Genomic DNA, 20,739 nt, shown 5'->3' with positions numbered 1-20,739 from the left:
TAAAAGAGAGGAGAGTAATGTGGACAGCGTTGGAAAAAAGTTAGAGGCACCAGAATTGAACCGAGAGGCATATTTTGTAGCTGAGAGGTCTGAAATTTAATGTGGGTCAAAGAGGGGAGAAGAACATGAGACCTACATGGATACTACTAATTTATCTGTTCCAGGGGATAATTCCTGCTCCCCAGGCCACACTACTGAAAGTAGTACCCTTTCAATCAGAGCGGCCATGTCCATGCTATGCAGTCGTTCGTCCTATGTTTCTTATAGGCTCTGGGGAGATGCCCTAGGTCATAATCATAATATTCTTATCTCTGTTTAAAGTTTCTGAAATAATGCAATGCAGCAAAGCCTATGTGGGTAGTGTTTTTTACAACAGCTGTTGATATTGGGGGGTATGCATGAGTGTGAGTGGGAATCTTTGAGGGACTCTGCTCAAGGCTTCTAGGAAAGGAAGAAGGAGTCCCTGGAGCAGACAGTCCCCAGAAATGTATACAGGTCATTTTTTGGAAGGAGATAGCTCACTCCAGAAGGAAGCATAGGACTTGTGTGATGGTTCCAAAGTGGGAACAGTAAAGGCTGAAACTTGAGGTGACTGGGGAACTTGAGGTGAACTTGACACCAGTGCTCTTTAGCTGCTCAAGAGGAAGAGAGGGAAAAAAAACACCCTTAATTCAGGGATGAAACAGTATGCTGGATATGGGATCCTAACATCAGCTGATTTGAACTCCAAAGAACACTTGCAAGTGGTGAATTAACTGAAGTGTCTTGCAGCTTGCCTTTTGCTTTGTTTCCTTTAATTCTTTTGTTAAAGTACAGGGTTCTTTGGGGAACCTTGAACAAGTCGGAGGTAAGAGTGAGATGCAAGGAGACCAAAAGGGGACTTAGAGGTCTGCAATCTGTAGTTGCAGATACGCAACCTCTGCCAACAGTGAGATGAGGGATGTTTTCAGGCCTAGCTCATCATCTGTTTCTTCCCTTCTTGTATGTCTTTGAAGATGCAGATTGTGGATGAGACTCTTTATGAGCTGAACTGTAGGGAAAGCTGTGTCCGAGGTATTATGGAAGCCAGGAGATGAGCACTGCTTCAGGGATTTAGAGCAATTGATTTGGTAGAGCATATTATTGCAAATGGATTAACAGTACGTATACCACAGAAGGAATAGATGCTGTTCACATTCAGAGGATCTTCCTAGCCTGTGAGCAGGGTCAGGGGACTCCAGCAATTGTACAGGTCTCTCTGGCTGAGCTGTTTCATGCCAGATCGCTTGGCTCCCTATCCTGCCTGCCACCTACTAGGATTGCTTTGTACAAGATAGAAGTTGAATGCTGTCATGCAGAATTGATGAGGCATGTGTGGCAGATGGGAGCAGCAAGAGAGTGAGAATGTGGTGTGCAGATGTGTGAAGGTGAGAGTAAAGCTTATCAGCTACTGGTTCCAGAGGGTGGTGGGCTTTTTTTTTTTCTTTTCCCAGTTCTACTGGTGAAGTCAAGTCAGCCATTGAATGATCCTTATTAAGTATTCATATGGGATAAAAGTACCAAAGTAGGGTGTGGATAATTTTAATTGTTTAAAAATATAACAATTAAACATAGTCCTTGCCCTCTTGGCAAGCTGCCATCAGAGTTACTGCCATTGAAAAGCTTTTGACACCCTAAAGACACTTCCCTGCATAATGTTTCTCTTTGTTTCTAGTAAACCAGGTTTGAACTGGCAAATTTCAGTGAGGTCCTGTGGCCAACTAAATATTCAGAAGGGACTTGTTAAGTTGTTCTGGTTTCTGAAGCCTCTTGAGCTATCCTCCCTCTGCTAAGCACTGTGCTGACTCAGCGCCTGAGAAAGTTGATGGCATGTGGAGACRGGAGCGTTGTGCGACTCCGGAGAAAGGCAGAGTAGCAGGAGCTTGTAAGAGCAGAGCGGTGCAGTTCAGGTTTGTGTTGCAGTAGCATTCAACTCAGAGCAAAGGAGAGTATGTAGTAGCTGAAAACACAGCAGCTGGTGACCTAAGACGGTAATCTGCTCAAAATGTTCCTCTTTGGTAATGACTATGTGTATGGATTTCAAGCTCGTTTTGAGTAGAAACTTGCAGATAAAAGCTCCTGGAAGCTAAAAGCGGCTTCTCTCCAGTTGGAAGTGATGATCTTGACATTCTCATTAGAAAGACCAAGCAGTGACTGCAAGGAGGCAGCCTCTGCAGCACCCCAAAAGATAGGGGGAAGCACACAGATGCCACAGTTGGTGCCGCCGTTGCTTCTTCTGCCCTTTTTTTGCAGAGCGAGTTCAGTAAACTTAGTTACTCTGTGTTCACAAGGCATACAAATGTATCCAAATGCACTATAATTTTTTATTTCAAAGTGACATTAGTGTGGTCTCTGGATTTCAATGACCATGGCATTCCAGGCTATATACCAGGCTGCTGATGTTCAGTTTATGTTTTGCTGCTGTTGTGGGCTTATGTGCTCAACTTCAAGCTAGAATTCAGCACCAGGGTTTTACTTCTGTTACTTTTTATTCACCTTGCTCTCCAGTTGCCTGCACCTTTATGAAAGAAGTGGCACCATTTCATTTTATCATCAAGTGGCACCACATATTAATGAAAGATATAGAGATTGCATTTTTATTCCCTGGCCAATGCAGATGCATTAAAATGAGTGTGCTTTCAGAACCTTCCTTTCAAAACTACTTGTAATTATGAAGTAGATAAGTAAGACTTCAGAGGGGAGAGGACCTCCAGCCAAAATAATTTTCAAAATGATCTTAAAATGTGATTTATCTTCTTATTTTGCAGCTAGCTATGGACCAAATCCAATTTGCAAAGGCTGTTTGTCTTGTTCAAAGGATAATGGGTGCATCAGATGCCAACATAAGTTATTCTTCTTCCTGCGAAGAGAAGGAATGAGGCAATATGGTGAATGCTTACATTCCTGCCCATCAGGGTACTATGGACTCCGTACGCCAGATATGAACAGATGTTCAAGTGAGTCTTTTTTTAAAGTTTACATTCACTTTTACAGAAAAGCTGTAATTCATGCTCCATTTTTAAGATGATATATTGTGGAACATAAAGAGATTTCCACAGATGTCTCAAGATGATCATAAAACTTATTTACTAAAGAACATCTCACTTATACCAAGATATACAACACTGAACAGCTTAAATAGTGTATTGGCCTAGTTTATTATTGTTGTTGTTGTTATTTTAGTTAGAAGGGTAATTTGGGAAAGAATGAGAATTTAAACAGATATTCCAAGTTTTAACAAACAAATCCCCATTATATGAAATTAAAAAGGATTAAGCATTAATTTAACAATGCCTCATGTGGCTTCTAGTCCAGCATATGCACTTATACATGGGTGGGCAGAACAAGCATGGCTTCTTGTCTTCTTTGTTCCCACATAAATTTCATGTGACCGGATATCTCACCCGAGACCTATTTTAATATGTAAGTGCTGCTATTTTAATAAAACAGATGCACTATTAAAAACAAACAACCTTCACTTTTAATGCTATATTTTATTTTGAGATTTACAATCTGCTAATGTGCAACAGGATTCATATTTTACATGTTTGTGCTTAAAAGCACAACTTTTTAAATCAAGGAATGCTCTGGTATATTTACATGTCATTTTACCATCATCTGGTAGTTGTGACTATTTGTGTGGATTTTTCTGTATGCTCAAATATGGGGTATTACTTGTATGGATTATTAATCATTGCTACTACCTCTAATTTGTATACGTGCTTTTATCATGTTTCATAGTCTAACCAAAATTAGATTGCCAAATCTAAGAACTTGAAGGGAGAAATACCTTGTTTTGCTTCCTGACGTAATGAAATGTGCATTAAATGCATGGCAGTCTCCCTGCAAAGCACTGCAGCACCTCSCTGGGCTGCACTGTGTTGTAAGGAAGTGTGCTGTCTTTCAGTTGACATGTAATCTTGAGGTCCGTGTGAGGTCGTTCTGTGCCACTTTTCACTAGAGTAAGAGCATTAACTGCAGTGCTCTGGCCAAGTTCCAGCTCATGTAATGACATCCCGCCTGTTTTTCTAAATTCCCTGTGTGGTTTCAGAGAATATGGTATTCTTGACTTTGTGTTCCCAGCTGTTATGTAATGTTGCTGAGCACTGCCTAATACGCGCCAGGTGGCTAGGTTTTGATGAAAAATTAAATGAGACTAGTATATATATATATCCCTTTTGTAAAATACTTAGATGTCTTGGCCTTTATTTTTCATAACACAGTTATGAATTCAGCAAATTATCCACTTTAAACCTTTCACAGTTTGGCTATAAGTGCTTACCCATGTAAAATAGTTTTTGAATGCTAGTACAGTTTGGGGAAATGGATAAATTCATCTATCTTAGCCTCTACTGTGATTGTGCTGTAAGAAATGTTGTACTTTTGTATTGCAGATCATTCTTTACTTTCTTAAGTAAAAGGTTGTGTGTGGAGGATGGATCATGAATAAAACATAACTTTTTTATGTTTTATAACTTACAGAAAGTGGCCTTTTTTCCTGAACTACGGGATACATTTTGAAAAGCATAAATGTGAATTGTGWCCAACCCATATTGGCATGTGTTGAGCGCTAGATATTTAGCTCATCCCTCATGCCTTTGACAGTCTTCTCCTTTGGGAGTAACGATTTATTATTCTCTGACATTTACAGACCAGTTTTGGTTCATCTCCAGCGATTTTTATATTATATAATTTTCTTTTGGTGTAATTTCCAACTGATGTATTTAGAAATCACATCTTCATTTTTGCACTTGGTTCGGTAATCTTSCATGGTTCACGCTTTGTATTGTGGACACACAGACGTTTTCTGGATTCAAGCTGAGTTAAGATAAATATTCTTAAAAATAGAATAGTCTTGCTTAAAAAATAGAATAGGCCTACTTCATGTTAGATACTTTTATACATAGTTATTTACAGGTTCTGTTACTCAGCATTTCTTACCATTTTTAACTGAGAAAATACTAACTATGTGCCTCAGGGAGTTAAGCCTCTGACTTACATATACTAAAATGATTTTTGCCCTATTAGTGTCATTAAAAACACAAAAGAAAAGCTGTTTAAAATTTTATTGCTCTGTACAAATGGAACATTACTATGGACAAATGAGTTAGGGAACCTCTAGAGCATATTTTTGTGGAACACGTTGACATTATTTTAAAAGTCAAACATAATTAGTGCCAAACAGAACATGATATATACTACTGCTAGATGTAACAGCTCCAGAATTATGGAAAATTTGAATTTCAAGATTAATTTTCTTTCCTACATGTAAGCAATATGTGCATCTTGAATTTGCTTAGCGGTTCTAGACTTTCTGTCTAGTAATGGCAAATCATGTAATTTTGAGATTTYTTATCTCTAGAAATCAATGAAGAGATTCCTGCTTGATAGAAACTAACTTCTCTAGGTAGCATGATTTTCATCTTGAACACTGAAGTATGACATGCACTATGCTTGGAACGTGAAATGGGAAAGTATTTGCCCAGTCTTTTCTGTAGAGGAATGCCCACAAACGACATTTTGTTTATTTTCCAATAACTGTAATAATTAAGTAATTTGAGCTGAACTGCCTCTACAAGAGTAATCTCCCAAGAAAAAACAATATTGAATTGAAGAAAAAACATGAAATCCGTCACTCAGTGGCTGATGTAATATCAATCTGATTAATGTATCAAGACTGTCTTGAACCTTTCAACTTACTCTGTATCCATAGTAACCTTTACCATTTTAGGGAGAGGAAGCACTTACTAGAGTGTAGTAATTACAGTTCCCTTCGGCTTTGATAGGCTATTCCATTTGTTTAGGTTCACYTTTTCTTCTCACAGGAGGGCCTGACATTGATGAAATTGTTATTGCCCATTCCATGCACCTTAAGTAAGAATAAGATAAAGAGAAACTTTTAAACAACTCAAGTGTTTATTAAACACACATAAATTCACTGTATAAAGAAAGGTAATGATTTTTTTTTTAAACATTGTTACAAAATAACAAGGCTCCCTTAGTATATCATGACTTGGCTACTGTTTATGTAATGTAACAGGGCATACCAAGTTTTAAGATTTTTGTAGCCAGTACATTTCATAACAGATTGTCAGTGGCTTCAAGGACCTCAAAGACAACACACTTAACTTTAAATAAAATCACTTGTCTGAGTTTTTAGAAATAGTTTTTATGACTTTTGCATTTGTTTCCTTCAGGCATGACTATCTTTAAAAAACAAGCTTTATGGTTGCAATGCAGCATTTTAGATTTTGCAAATTATATTGGAGAGCTTGAGGTTACATATCATTATTTTACAGACACATTATTATTATTATTGTCATTCTCATATTTTCCACTCTTTTTCCCCCTCTAAATCTTTCTTGGTAAGGATTTGGTCATATTCTTAATTTATTGATTATTGGCTTTACTCGGTATTTTGTGAGAAGAGCTTCCTTCCATCTGGCAGTGAAAAATCTTAATAGTGCTTTGAATTAAGATTTGTGAAATCTGTGGTCAATTTAAATTTAATAAAATAATTGTATATTTGTAAAATACTAATTGAAAACACTGTGGTTTGGCATTTATTTAAAAGATATCAACTAATAATGAATCAAGGTTAGAACATACTTAGCTGTATTGCTAAGTGTTTATTAAGTGAATTCATTAAAAGTACATTATAGTATTTCATTGTTAGCATTCCATATTCCAAGTATTGATCTCTCTAAAATGGCTGACGTGTGGTAAACTGCAGGAAGTGTTATAGTCAAGTGGCTGTGTGTATCATTCTCTCGTCACTCATGCCATAAATCTTTATTCATTTAAATATGATAAAATGCTACAACTACCAAAGCCACTTCCATTTCGGAATTTAAATATACCCTTGCCTTTATAGCTATTCCCTCGTAGGCTGAAGCTCATTTGCTTGTGATAATTTTCCTCCTTTCCTTACTGTCCCTTCAGTGACATTCTTAGAAGTCAGCTGACATTTTGTCTCTGTTCTTTTTCCACTGGTTGTTCAACTGATAGTCCTTCCCCTACAAAAATTGTTCTCATGTCCTAGCTCTCTTCAGCTTTGTCCATCTGTCTTCTATCAGTGWAAGCATTAACATACTCTTTGTCTCAAATGTGCCCTTTGCTTTTGTCCTCAAAGTGCATTTGAAATGTGTAGTCTGTCTGGATTTTTTTAATTCCTTATGCCTTAAGAACTTAAGAATGCAGAGAATTACCCTAAAGGTGATACTGGTCAAGGGGAGTGTGGTGTGGAGTGCCAGCAGCCACACCAGGATGGTAGTATGAGATTAAGTCTGTAGCACCAATGCTGTTTTACTGAGCAGCAGAAAGATGGGATTGGGGAGGCATTTGGGCTATGATATTTGGAAGAAGTGAGTGTAATAGGAATGTGGACAGTTTGGGCATAGGTGAAGTGTGGGAACCAGTCTGCATTAGAAGAGGCAGAGGGATCTGATGCTAGAGGCRTGGGGGGCTGTGAATCAGTGCCCAGGGTGAAAGACTTGACGTATTAAGGGCTTCAGACCAAGCAACAATTGTGCAGTTGGTCACCCCGGAGGGTAGCAAATTATGGGACTAAAGACTCCTCTAGAATGATGGCTCAATGGAAAAACTGATTTTGCACTTCAGAAAGAAAATCCGTAGCAGATCATCATCTGATATCACTTTGACTTCTTAGACAAAAGGAGACACCTCAGGCATCTTCAGTGCTTKGACATATGCACAGACTACCATGCCCTTTAATTTAGGAATGCCAGATTTCCTTCCCCAGTCTCGATCTGCAGTTTCTCTTTAGAAAATATTATCATTATTGCTCCTTCTGTCAGTTGTTCAATACTGTTCTCTTTCTTACTTTGCAGTTTGATGGACTGCACTCATGCAGATCCCCTCACGTGCATGTTCTCACTTTCCCATACTCAAGTGATGTTCATTGGTGTCTGCTTCTCATGTGCCGCAGTATTCCCTGTGAATGGTTATTTTTTATTGACCTTAGTAGAAATTGAACAGCTGTTTTCTCTRTCTTTTCTACTATGTGTACTGCAGAATATCATTGCTGTGAAGGGAGTTATGGCTGAATATTCAATCTTATTGTGTACATTTAGAAAGAAAGATGCTAACACTACAGGATATGGATCTATCACAAAAGCAAAAAGAGGGTAATGTAAAATTTTCAAATTATGCTTATGAGTAACCGTACTTTACAAATGAGTAACCCCTCTTTACAACTCAGAGAGGTTCTCTTTTGAACTTAAAATACATCATATGAGCACTTTTATATTAAGCTGCCTTCTTGTTAAGATTGTGTAAAAATACAAAGCTCATGCATCTCAATATGGAGCATTTTACACTTCACTTTGAGCTTCAAAGGCAGTATCTTTCCCAGCAGGCCAGCTTATTCTGTATCACTTTATAAGCTGGTGATAAATTTACTATGGAGGAATAGTCTTTGGTTTAGTAATGTCATGCTCTCTATAACTCTGGTAAAGAATGAAGTCACTGATGAGAACATGCATGCACTCTTTTTTACAATAACAGACAAATGCGTCTGGGTCCAGATTTAATTCAGTATCTGAATTTTGTGTTTTGAACTCATAGGCTTTTGATTTCTTCTCTAAAATGTCAAGTCTKTAAATTCCTTAATGATTATTTTGAAAGATGAATTACTGATAGTAGCTTGTCATGGCTGTCAGGAAGTCAAAACAGGTCAGGGAAATCTTTTAATATCACTGTGGTTCATCTGCTTAAACTCTCTCTCTAATTTGGGCATAATTTGTAATCCAGGCTTTTCCTCTCTAGAGTTCTTTAATGTACCATTTATGTCGTTTTCTATAAATATTATAAATTTCATCCACCTCAATCAGATTTATTTTTTTTGTTTCCTGATACTCAAGTAAATGGCAGATGAATATTTGGGTCAGTGTAAATACGATTATAAAGTCTAAATCGAGTAGTTTATTTCTGGTAGCACTTCTTATAGACCAGATTGGTTGCCCTAACTTTGAATGAAAACATGGTTCAGAACCATTATTATTACTTGTAAAAAAAAAAAAAAAAAAAAAAAAAAAAGTGTATATATATATAAAAACACTTTAGAAGAAAATTATTTCTGAAGTGCTACAGAAAGCTAGAGCACCTTAAAGATTAAGTAAAAGGGAACTTTGGCTCTTAAATCCCTTACACAACTATTCTATTGCTATCTGTTTCAGTTAGCAAAGTCTAAGATGTTTTAAATTTCTGTCTTGACTCTTTCCTGACTGTGGTGTTTTTCAGAGAAGGAAAGGAGGCTATGAGGAAGAGATTATAATCCTTTTTCTTCTCTGGAAGAGGAGAAGATTCTGACCTAAAATATTTTAATGCAATTCAGTCAAAGTGTCTGCTGGAAACTCTACAGGATAAAGAATTTGGTCCTTCAGTTCTGTGAGTTTCCTGGCCACTGATGGAAGAGTGACACAGTCTTAACTCAAGGAGTTATGTTTCTTTCTTGAGCATATACTGTTACTGTAACTGATTTCAGGTATGGAGGTGCTCCAGTGTACTGTGTTCTGCCCTTCTGTTGCAGTGAATTCAAAGTCTTATTCTGCTGTCATGCTAAATTAAGAAATTGCACAGTATCAATAGACTTTCCGTTAGAGAAGATGTATATGATTATTATCTTTGCTCTTGCCTCATAAATCAAAAGTTCAGAGCTTTGCTGGAAAGGTAAATTTTCATTTAGCTTTGTTTGGTCTAATAAAGCTAAATGAAGCTGAAGATACTTGAGCACTTCTGTCTAATTTCAGCCAAGCTTAGCTTCACCAGGCAAAGCAGTGACTTCTCTTCCACCCTCTCCCCTGAGAAGTGAAATCATGGAGCTGTGATTTATAATCATTCCTGTGACAATTTATAATTGAAAATAAACTTCTAGAAAGTTAGCTTTTCTAAGTTTTAGAGTACTGTTCTTCTTTAGCTCTCACTTTTTAAAGGCTAAGTAATTTAAATACATATTTATCATGAAAGATTGTATTTTTAAGGAGTTTTAATGTCTTTTTTTGCCTATTCAGATGCTTATTGTGGGATCTGATCTATCTGGTGGGATAAGAAAGTTATTAGTGAAAACTGTCCTTGCTAAAGCAGTTAGGACCTCAGACACTGATTTCATTTGAGGCCAGAATTTCAGTCTTTTAGTATTTACATGTAATTCCTGTGGGAAGCATAGTGCAACATTTTAACAACGGTCATCTTTTTAGAAATAGAAGGTGCTAATGAGACGTAATGTAGAAGGGATTTGAGATTTGGTGGGAAGCAGACCCACCATGAGATAGATAGTGGAAATTGAACACAAGGGAAGGAAAAGATAGGGGCTCAGCAGCATCTGCCTCTAATCATCAGACCCTCTTGTTGCTAGTTAAGGAGGAATAGCAGCAATAAAGCACCTTTTRCTTCTGTAGTCTCAGGTTGTTAAGATTAGGCTTGCTAGCTTAGTGTTGTTATTGTGCAAGTATGGTAGGCCTATCAAAAATGTTTGGAGTTCCTCTATTCTTCCCCAAGCACCAATCTTTTCCACTTCCTACTTCTAAAATCTCTCAGACAGTTATTCCTGTRTAACTGGAAGTGGGCACCGTTTTCTGTTTATTTTTAGAGCAAAACTCAAAGCATTTTTAGGTAATAGTATGAGTTCTGCAATCTCTGTGTCTTTCTTTTAAAGAACTCCTAGAATCTAAAATCTTAGCTATGCTCAAGTCTTTTGGTCCTGTTTCCTTTGCTTTTGTTAGTGTGAAGTTCTAGGTAATCTTCTAAGTAAAATAAAAGGATTATACCAGCAGCATGCTTTTAGTACTGAAATTTTATAGAAAATAAAACCATATTGAAAAAAACAGGTGAAAAACAGTTGGATCTATAGCCAGTAAATTGAAGTCATAAATTTACTTTTGACAAGCATCTTCTGCACATGTAAGAAAAATATTTCCTATATTTCAATTTATTACAATTATTAACAGGGAATTAACTGATTAATTTAAAGATGAAAGAGGTTTACGAAAAGTAGAAAAGTTTTGCTTCTCCAAAATTAGGCATCAGATGCTAAGATCAGCAAGTCTGTGTTGAAAACTGTGGCAATCAGAAAAAAGCAGTTCAGTCATTAACTTTTATTTTCTGAGGTTTTTATTACATTAGTTTGTGTAATAGATAAATCTATTTTTTTTAAAAGTGCTATTTTTCTTAATTATTGTGTATGATGTCAGACACTTTTTCTTTGGGTTTCTTACTACATTATTTATTATCCAATTTATTATTTAAATAATACTAAGCAAACAGAATAGTAATTGGAATATACTTCAGTTAAGATTTAAATATAATAAAGTGTATATATATAGATAATTATGTTGGGTAACAAAAAAAACAAAATTTGGTACAAAGTCACATTTGGTTGCAAACCAGTGTATATTAATGTTTACAGCGGAAAATCAGGAGTACAACTAAAAATGTGTACACTTTTTTTCTCTCTCCATGCAGCTATATTTAGGTGTAAAAGCAAAAGAATTAAAATAATTCATTCATTCTGATTTACTATTCTCATTCACCATTAAAATCRTTTATTAATAGCACTTTGATTTTAAATATGAGTAAAAGCAAATTTGCCCTGATATCATTTAAATTGTAGAATAAGATGAAATCAGGCACCAAAAATAATAAATCCACTAAAATCTTTATTTGTTGTCAAAATCAATGGTAAAATACTTGTTCTTCACCATGGTTGCAAAGGCACAAGAAAATACTTTATTTCACTGTCAAAGTATCCAACTTGATGAAGTTGCAACAAGATTTTAGAGCTATGCCAGCACCCTTCCTATTCTGAAAAAGAGTATATTGAGGACATCAGAAAGGAGGAGTTGTCACTCCTGAGTGATCTTCAACTACGATATGGTCAAAACTATAATTACGATTAGAACCCCAAAACCCTAAGCGTTGTGCTGACTCTCACTCCAGTGCATTAATGTTTGAGTTTTAAAATTCTTAAAGTAATCCTAGTAATTTTTCAGTATTTTCCTCTAAATTGCATCTGATATAGATTAAATCATATATATTTCATGTTCCGAGTGATTTATCTTTGTAGGAAAAATTTGAAAATAAAGTGCATTGGTGGAAACCTCAGCTGAACCTTAACCCTGGAGCTGCTACTGGTGCCTCCAAAATATAATTATAATGGCAAGGACTCTACTATAATGCCAAGTAAAGCTGCCATAAAAGGCAAAGGAAATTATATAAATAGGATGGGAGCTTTGAATTATCAGGAAACAGAAAGAAGAAGAAACATTAAATTCATTAATTTAATGTTTAAACACAGGGTATTCACATATGTGTGTTAAATCAAAACAGTGGTGGCTTTATGGAAGGTATACCCAGGATCAGGTGAGGCAGGATTTCACTTGATAAATGTATTTATATATTATCAAAAGACAACCAGTGCCAAAAGTCTTTCATTTAGTCTGTTTTCCACTCCACAGAGTTCAAATGGAATAAACTTAAAATAATTGCTCCCTATCATATATTCAAAACAATATTTCAAAAATACATTTGCATCACTTGGATGCGAGGGAGGATCACATGATACTATTTTTTCTTTTAATGTTCTCTTCTGCACCTCATCGTTGGACTAAATGATTTGGAAAAACCTTGATGTCTTTTCAAACTGTCTTGTGTGGKTGGGCAAGAGGCAAATATTTTTGTGAATATTTAAACACACTGAATGTTTGATTCAAACATTGCAATTAATAAAATATTTGCTGTACATCTTTAGTAAAATACACCAGATTTGCAATTAACTATTGCAGGACATCTACAGTCCTCACCTCACCTTATGACTTTATCTTGCAGACACACATTAATCTAGGGAAGAGATTTTGCAGATCAGACTCTTAATAGTTTTTCTGTGTATATTAAAGATAAAGAATTAATATCTCTGACCAAAACTCATTCATCGTATGGTTTCAGAGTTCTGCGGACAGAAGAAGTAGTTTATATAATCCCATTTGGTGTTTTGTCCAAGTAAGACAAATCTATTCCTTGCAGGGCAAGGACAGTATCTAGGAATTTATTTGGAATTGTGGTAGACATACGTCATCTTCCTTTCTTTGAAGATCAGTCAAACCTTGTGAAAAAAGAAATGACAGTTCCTGGAAATTTCCTGTAGACTAAACTGTGTATAGGAAGCCAAACTTCTGGTGCTTATGTGAACCAAAGTTCTAAATGTAACTTAGAGAAATCTTGGACACTAGACTTTATAGCAAATGGGTTGTGTATTATGACTGAGCTCTACTTGTTGATTTGTTGCTGATGTCTGAGATCTGATTTTTAAGTTCTTTAAAACAAAAAAAAAGATACTAGCATTTGAAATCTTCATTTACTCCATGCAAACTGCCTAATTTGTATTCCAGTATCACAATAAATGTGTTCTAAAAAGCCTCATACTTCCCTAAAATTCCCTATAAAGAATAATTTCTCACCACCACCAAGTTTGTGTAATGGTATGCCTTGTTTTGGCCTTCTGAAATTCACAAATAAATACTAAAATCTGTTTTATAAAGTTTAGCTAATTTTATAGTGTTCTTAGGGGAATTGCTGTTATTTCAGAAGATATTCACGTATTTTGTGAACTTTTTTTCTTTAGAAAGAATGAAAAACAGATGAAATGACATAAGTGACCACAAAGATTAGTACATTGTTGCATGAAATGAATAACAAATGCTCATTGTTGTAACTTCAGGTAGCTGATAACATGATACAGTTAATGTAGTTATGTTACATTATATTACATTATAGTAAATTATATTACCTGAAGGATTTATTTTTATCTTTAAAAAATATAAGGTGTTCATTACTGTTCCAATATAATAGCTTTTTTTTCTGTAATCTTTGGAACATTTTTCTGTGGGTATATGTTTACATTGAACATTTTTCCTTCAAAAAGATGTAATCAATTCATCACTTAATTAGAAAATTTATGTACAGTTTTCATTAAAAAGTAGACATTCCAGCTTTTTACTTTAAAAATGCTGTACTCACTTATCAATGTTATTATTTCTACTATTTATTCAGTTTCCTTTGAGAACGTCTTTATACAGCAATTCAATTTGACTTTTTCCATTTTTAATAAGAAATTGAGCAGAAGGAAGCAGGGCGGGGGGTTAAGCGGTGCTTCCGGTTAACTTTAATTACTGTATATATTTGGCAAGTTTCAGGTTGACAGGATTCCCTTCAAAGTGCTTTCCATTTTGCTATTTTTTTTGTTTTAAAAGCCTTTTTGTTTTTAGTTTTATCTCAACTTAAACAGTCATGTTGTTTCTTACCATCCTTCTGGTTTAGGATGCCGAATAGAAAACTGCGACTCCTGCTTTAGCAGAGACTTTTGTACCAAATGTAAAACCGGCTTCTACTCACACCGAGGCCGCTGCTTCAGAGGATGCCCCCTGGGATTTGCAGCCTTGGAAGAGATTATGGAGTGTGTGGGTGAGTGTTCCAGCRCACTGATGCTGCTGAAGCAACTCTTTTGCCAGGAGGCCAGATTCAGATACTTRCATCACTATTATAACTTTTTGCTCATGTTTAGCATTTCCTATAAAGAAATATTTACTAAGAGATTGTGCATGGGTCTCTTTTTCCCTAGTAATAACTTTTTTTCCAAACGTTGAAAGAATGCATTGCTGGCAATGCTGCCATTGTGTTATTCTGCACCTAAACACTTGGCCCTTTTCACTAGAAATCACCTGTGAGTGATTAGTGAGGGCTTAATCTCAGAACTTTTAAGTTTTCAGGAAGGCCATTTTTACACTAGAGCTTTAAATAAATGACGTTTTCATTAGATTTTTGCTCTTGTACCTGCCTGTTCAGTTTGCCTTTTACCAAGCAGAGGACCCAGGGGCAGGGCAGATTGAATCTCTGTAAAATTCACTTCTAGTTTCTCAGGAGCTCTCCTCTTCTTGGTTTTACAAGTTACAGAGAAGCAAAGAAGGAGCTTTTCATTCTGATTCCTTGGAAGTTGCTGAATTGTGTTACTGTAACAACTTACTGTTCCCTGTGCAAGCTGGACAATCTACAATCAGCAATTTCTGCTTTTAGAGGAGGAAATAAAAAATGCGTAGTAAGTGTAAGCAGGAATATATATAGGAAGTCAGATCCATATGTAGGTCTAATAGGAAAGAAAAGTGGATTGGCAAAGAGAGAGTGGGAGAAACTGAACTCAGTCTTCTACATTTTGAGTGTTTCCCTTTACAAAAGCATGTTTGTTTAATATTTGTTTGTAGACCCTGTAAAATCTGAAGCACTGATTCTTGTCATCAGCTCGTATTTATTTCAGTAAGGAGTGAGTCTCAATATAAACCACCAAATAAGCGTTTTTAGTGGAAACTTACTTTATAACGCTGAGCCAGCATTGGCAGTTCTCATGACTTTTCATATGAGCCTCATAATTTGGTGTTTCATATGAGCCTCAAAAGCAGGGGAATTGTGTCAAAAAAGACCTTTTCAGAAATATTTTTTTGCATTTTATGRTCGAGAGGAGCTGGAAACTCTTACAAATCTAGCTAAAAACCAAATAGTATTTATTTATTAAAAAGAGAAAAATTTAAATCAATCTCATGATTTTAGGAGGTTTTTTGAATGCTTGGAACTGACATTTCTTCACAGACAAACTGATGTTTTGACTGTTTTGTGTTTCGAGTGATATAGACTGAAAAGATTCTTTAAGATACTGTAAGATATTTTATTTTGTTTCTAACCTTTTGCCTAGTAACAGTAAGCTCATAAGTAGTGCTTTCCAATTATGCATTTTTGCTAATTAAAAAGAAGGGAAAAATGTAACTGAGAATCAAAAAACCTGCTGAATTGTTTTTTCTTTTGCTTTATCAGAAGGCTGTGAAGTGAGTCAGTGGAGTGAGTGGGGAACTTGCAGCAGAAATAATAAAACGTGCGGATTTAAGTGGGGCTTGGAAACAAGAACAAGACACATTGTGAAGAAGCCTGCTAAAGACACAATACAGTGCCCAACCATTGCAGAGTCCAGACGGTGTAAAATGGCCATAAGGCATTGTCCAGGAGGTAAGTGTAGTCCATGTCCCCAAAGTCTTTGAGCTTTCCTTAACTCAAATCCTATTTCTAGCTTAAAACAAGAGTTACTTCATCCCACCTGAAGGGAAAATCCTATTTCCACTCTGCCCCAGGAGTCTGAAAAGGCAACAGTATCACTGCAGTCGTGATGTGTGCAGCAAAACTGAACACATTTATCACACTCTGCACATTTATCCRCTTCAGTGGATAGAAACAACAAGTAGATAAATTATCATATTTCTTTATCATGGTTTCAAATTTGTGTTCAGTCTTGTAGAGCCCAACATGGAGAAATACAGATTTTTCAGTAAATTATAAACCTATARAAGTCAGCATGTTTTACAAAGCTGCTTGTTCTTAAGAAGGAGAGCTAATTCTTAGGAAAAGCATATCTCTAGTCTGTTTTGCAGTCTTTTATCAATTGGCAGTGATTTTATGGTGGACACCAAGGCAGAAGAATATCAAGATGTTTTGAAAGTCAAGGAAATTGTTTAAGAAATTAGAGGAGGGAGAAGAAATATTCTTGCAAATAAGTGAGCATAGAAGGAAGCTAAGTGTTCATAGCAAGATGATCAACAGGTAATAAAGATGACATTCCTTTTGGAATCATAGGATCAAAGGAAAATTTGGACTACAAGGGATCTCAAAAGATCTCTAGTCCAACCTCCTGCTGTGATCAGGGTCAACCATGAAATCGGACAAATAAAAAAGGRGTTGTGGTGAGTACTAAGATAAAAACATGACCTGATGAATTAAGTGAAACTGAAATGATCTAAAAATAGATACATGAATAAGTATGGTTTGTATTCTGGAATTTTTGGGGATATCCCTCTTGGCATAAAATGTATGTAAACTTTTGACTTAAAGAATAAATCCATGCAAGCTTCATATTTGTCTCTAGTACCCTGATACCTTCTGGAAGAGAATATAAAGTTGATCCTCTGTTACCCAGGATAATCAAGTCTAAGTTATGTGCTTTTCTTCCCTGTCCCTCTCCATATACACGCTTGCATGCACATGTGCCCATGCATTCCTACATATGCTTGCAGTAGTGCTGGAATGCACGGTGTAGCATGCAACCAGGCATACTTATTCCTGAATCAAAAGCTACTAAGTCCTCTTTGACCCATGTTGGCTTATCAAGGCCACTGCTGTTGGATGTAAAACTGTCTGAGCAGTTTTATCAGGTTCTGTTTGGGTCTAGCAGGGCTGGTACTAAGCAGTATCGATGCTGTGCCTYGGCTAATGGTTTAGCCAGAGCTTAGTTGGTGCTTTATATCTGTATCACAGTTAATCTGCAATCTAAATAAACCTCCAGAAGACATTAAAGGACTTGACTACAATGATACCTTATTTTATTTTATTATTATGTAAATGAAATGCAGACACAATTCTAGCAGCTGCAAAACAAATATGCAAAAAAAGTCATGTTCATAGATAAAAAATGACAGGTAAGTATCACTGTCATACTATACACTCAGTTTAATTSTCAGTTACATGCAGACCTCCATGAGTAACAGTGAAAATGGACTTAAACTAGTACTGTGTCCGTAATAAGACATCATAAAGAAGCCTTAACATAGATGAGAATCATTGATTTTTTTTTTGTTGTTATTGTTCATTTTTTGTTATTTATAAGTGATTGAGAGTTAAATTCAGAAAACTGACCAATAGGGAAGGAAGGAAGAAGTGGGTAAAAACATGGTCTAATACTGTTGTGTTCTTAGAACTAAGAACAAACCAAAGAATTATGAGCCAGAGCTCTGCATGCCATTGCAATCTGTTTTATCCAGCCTACCTTCAATATTAAAATGATGAATAATAGCCTATCCTCCTACAGTCTATATATTTGGTGGTATAAACTCCCATCATCCTAATGCTCCCTGATGTGGTATGCACCTTCTCCCTGTGTACTACAGATTTTCATGGATTGTGTGTACAGAGATTCATCTTCTCATATGGTGTACACTAAATCATGCACTGTTACTTAGATTAGTTACTGTATGTCTTTTTATATCAAGTCTCTATGTTGCAGTTAAATGTCTTTTAGTATGTTCATTGAACGTGGGCAGTCCTCTTTGACTGTGTCCTGTGGGTAATATTTGCAATACATTGAAATGTGGAAATCTTTATTTGTAGGTTTTACTGTCTGAGTATTACTCCTTKGTAATATGAAATACAAAGAAAATAACTTGAACTCTTAATACAAGAATTCAATAGCATTTGATTAGTATGAAAACCAGCATGTAGCAGGATGGATAGGAACTTTATGGTCACCTTATAATAATTATTCTGAACCACCAATGTTTTTTTCTGTATAACTAGTAGCAGAACTCTCTTTGAAAATGATCTGAGTTTACATTGTCAGCAATTTAAATGTAGTCCAAACAAGATATCATATAGACTTCTTATGCCATATCAAAATGATTTATATTATATGCAATATACAGCCCATAATGCTATCTTTTACATTATTTATATTTTCTAAAACTTTGTTCTTATTTTCAAGTTAATCTGTTCATTTTTAATATATGCAATATTATAAAGTAGTTTATATATTAAAAAAGGAGAAAACATTAGTTGTCTAACAGAAAGACTGGGTGTAGTATGAGTTCTGTCAGGAGAGACCAAATGAAATGATGTATCTAGAGGTGAAGYGGAAAAAAAGTTATGAAATGAACTTCTCTGGAGGAAGGACAAATAAAAAGGTATAAATCGAGACTGTACTGGGCTGTCATGGTATTTAGCTCATGCTGTCTTTATTGTGAGTCAGAAGCATCTATATCAAGGTAGCTGTCAATGCTTGCTAGTGTTTGCAGTCAGCCTGCAGAGGTACACGAGCTGGTCCTGCTTATTCTAACAAACTTTGAAGCTCAGGTGATGGKAGCAATGAGATCGAACAGCAAAGTGTTTTACTGCTAAACCAGAAGGAAGCAAAAATAACCTATGTGAAGTTCCACAAAATCTACAACCAGTGCTTTGGTCTTTTACCTTTCAGATGCATGAAGTTTAGCTTGCAGTGGAGAATTTGAGAAAACTGCTGAATATTTTTGGTTCAACTGCATATGGTGGAGATTTAGTTATATGATTTTTCCTTCCTTACTTCTGGTTTATGAATACAATGGGCATGCAGGGAGTTATTTTGTGGATGTAATATCCAGCTTTTATATAAACTCCTGGCAAGTAGAATGTCACAGGTATGCTTTTAGCCTTGATGATTTAGGCAGGATCCAAATTACTCAAATTATTTTAAATGGTTTGAGACGTGTGCTTAGTGGACCACAGTATTTATGAAAGCTATASCATGTTCATGATACTGTAGTAATTTGAAACTCTTGGACATTCATACTATTTTATAGCCAAATTCTCTTCAGATGTTTCGGATCTTCTTGTCTAGAAATTCAGGTCACTGATTAGATTTATATTCCAAATTTTGACTTTTCAAATGCATGCTGGTAGGCATTCCTAAAAGTTAGGAAATTTATTGTGTAGTCTGCATCGAAAACTTTGACCAAATCTCTGTATTTTATTCAGTATATAATCAGAAATATTTTTGCTGCAAATATAAGCTCAGTCTGAAAAGCCCATGGTACTCTTTTATAACTGTGGGTTCCTGTAAGTTTTAAATATTATAGTCCTCTCATGTCACTTTGTGGAATTCCCTGCCCATATTTTCAGAGATAAAAACTAAAATGTATGTAAGCGTAAGTTTGAACTCTCCATACTGAATACCAATGATTAATATTACTTTTATACCATCACGTAAAATGTTGGCCAGAGTATAAACTTCCTTCTCTCCTAAGAAACTCCCGGGAGAGGGTGTGTTGGTGGTATTTTCAGTGTCTGAAGGTTTCCTTAGGGCTGGTTACCTTTGTGGGTGAGGAAGCTGTTAGGTTTGTCCTTTTGGAATCTTSTGCTTCATAGTATGTTTTAATTATGATTATATACACATTACATCTAAAATGCCTTCCCTTTATCATATTTCATTAAGTTATCAGGTTTCTGCATTAGTCATTCAAAATGTTTACTACTTTTTTAACCACTGTGAAGTACGAGGAGGCAGAAAAGTTGCTTAAATGGAAGCTCAAATCAAGTACAGCCTAGCTCTTAGAGAAGGGATTCTTAGTTTTTTTTTTTTTTTTTAAAGTGGCATTTTTCTAATGTTAAAATTTGTAATTTAATTTTGAACTTGAGAAAATAAAAGAGTAAGAGCTAGTAATTCACAAAGACCATAATCCCTGTAAATGCCTCTTGAGAAGCTATGTTAATAAATCCTTTCTTACTAATATTCTCAGTACATAAACTCACAGAAACATATGGGATAAGTATTAGATTGTACAGCTAAGATGGCTGTAGATTGTGATGGATTAAATTGAGCACAGGAAGTAAGGATATTTTTGGTGGTTTAGGGTCAAATAAAGTGCTTTTGACATATGCTTTCTATTTCTGTACATTTTATTTACACTTCAGTTACTATTTGTGATCCACATTACACAAAATCTTCTAAACATTTTTGTACATATTTTTACAGCTCTTTGCAGAAGAATTGTAATTTAATTTAAGTTTTCCTACTAACTACTTCAGTTTCATATTTATTAGGGTTTGAGATGTTGCCCATCTGGCCATATGGCTAAAATACAAATCTAGTTT

At 35.6% G+C, this 20,739-nt stretch overlaps 2 protein-coding genes across 2 annotated transcripts in view; one reads left to right on the top strand and one right to left on the bottom strand.

Moving 5' to 3' along the window:
* EMC2 (ER membrane protein complex subunit 2) overlaps window positions 1-20,739 on the bottom strand; it is a 604,202-nt gene that overhangs the window by 232,401 nt on the left and 351,062 nt on the right. The window lies entirely within an intron of this gene.
* The window catches only part of RSPO2 (R-spondin 2), a 52,545-nt gene continuing 34,596 nt past the window's right edge, over window positions 2,791-20,739 (top strand). The window contains exons 1-3 of the mRNA XM_085309771.1: window positions 2,791-2,975; window positions 14,350-14,493; window positions 15,892-16,080. Of these exons, the coding sequence (XP_085165897.1) occupies window positions 2,894-2,975; window positions 14,350-14,493; window positions 15,892-16,080 (415 nt within the window). The 5' untranslated portion in view covers window positions 2,791-2,893. The remainder of the gene's footprint in view (window positions 2,976-14,349; window positions 14,494-15,891; window positions 16,081-20,739) is intronic.

This window comes from Rhea americana, unplaced genomic scaffold (assembly GCF_003343005.1).
Source record: "Rhea americana isolate MKP2758 unplaced genomic scaffold, rheAme1 scaffold_0, whole genome shotgun sequence".
Taxonomy (NCBI): Eukaryota; Metazoa; Chordata; class Aves; order Rheiformes; family Rheidae; genus Rhea; species Rhea americana.
The sequence above is the reverse complement of the archived record's forward strand: the minus strand, read 5'-3'. Positions and strand labels throughout refer to the sequence as shown.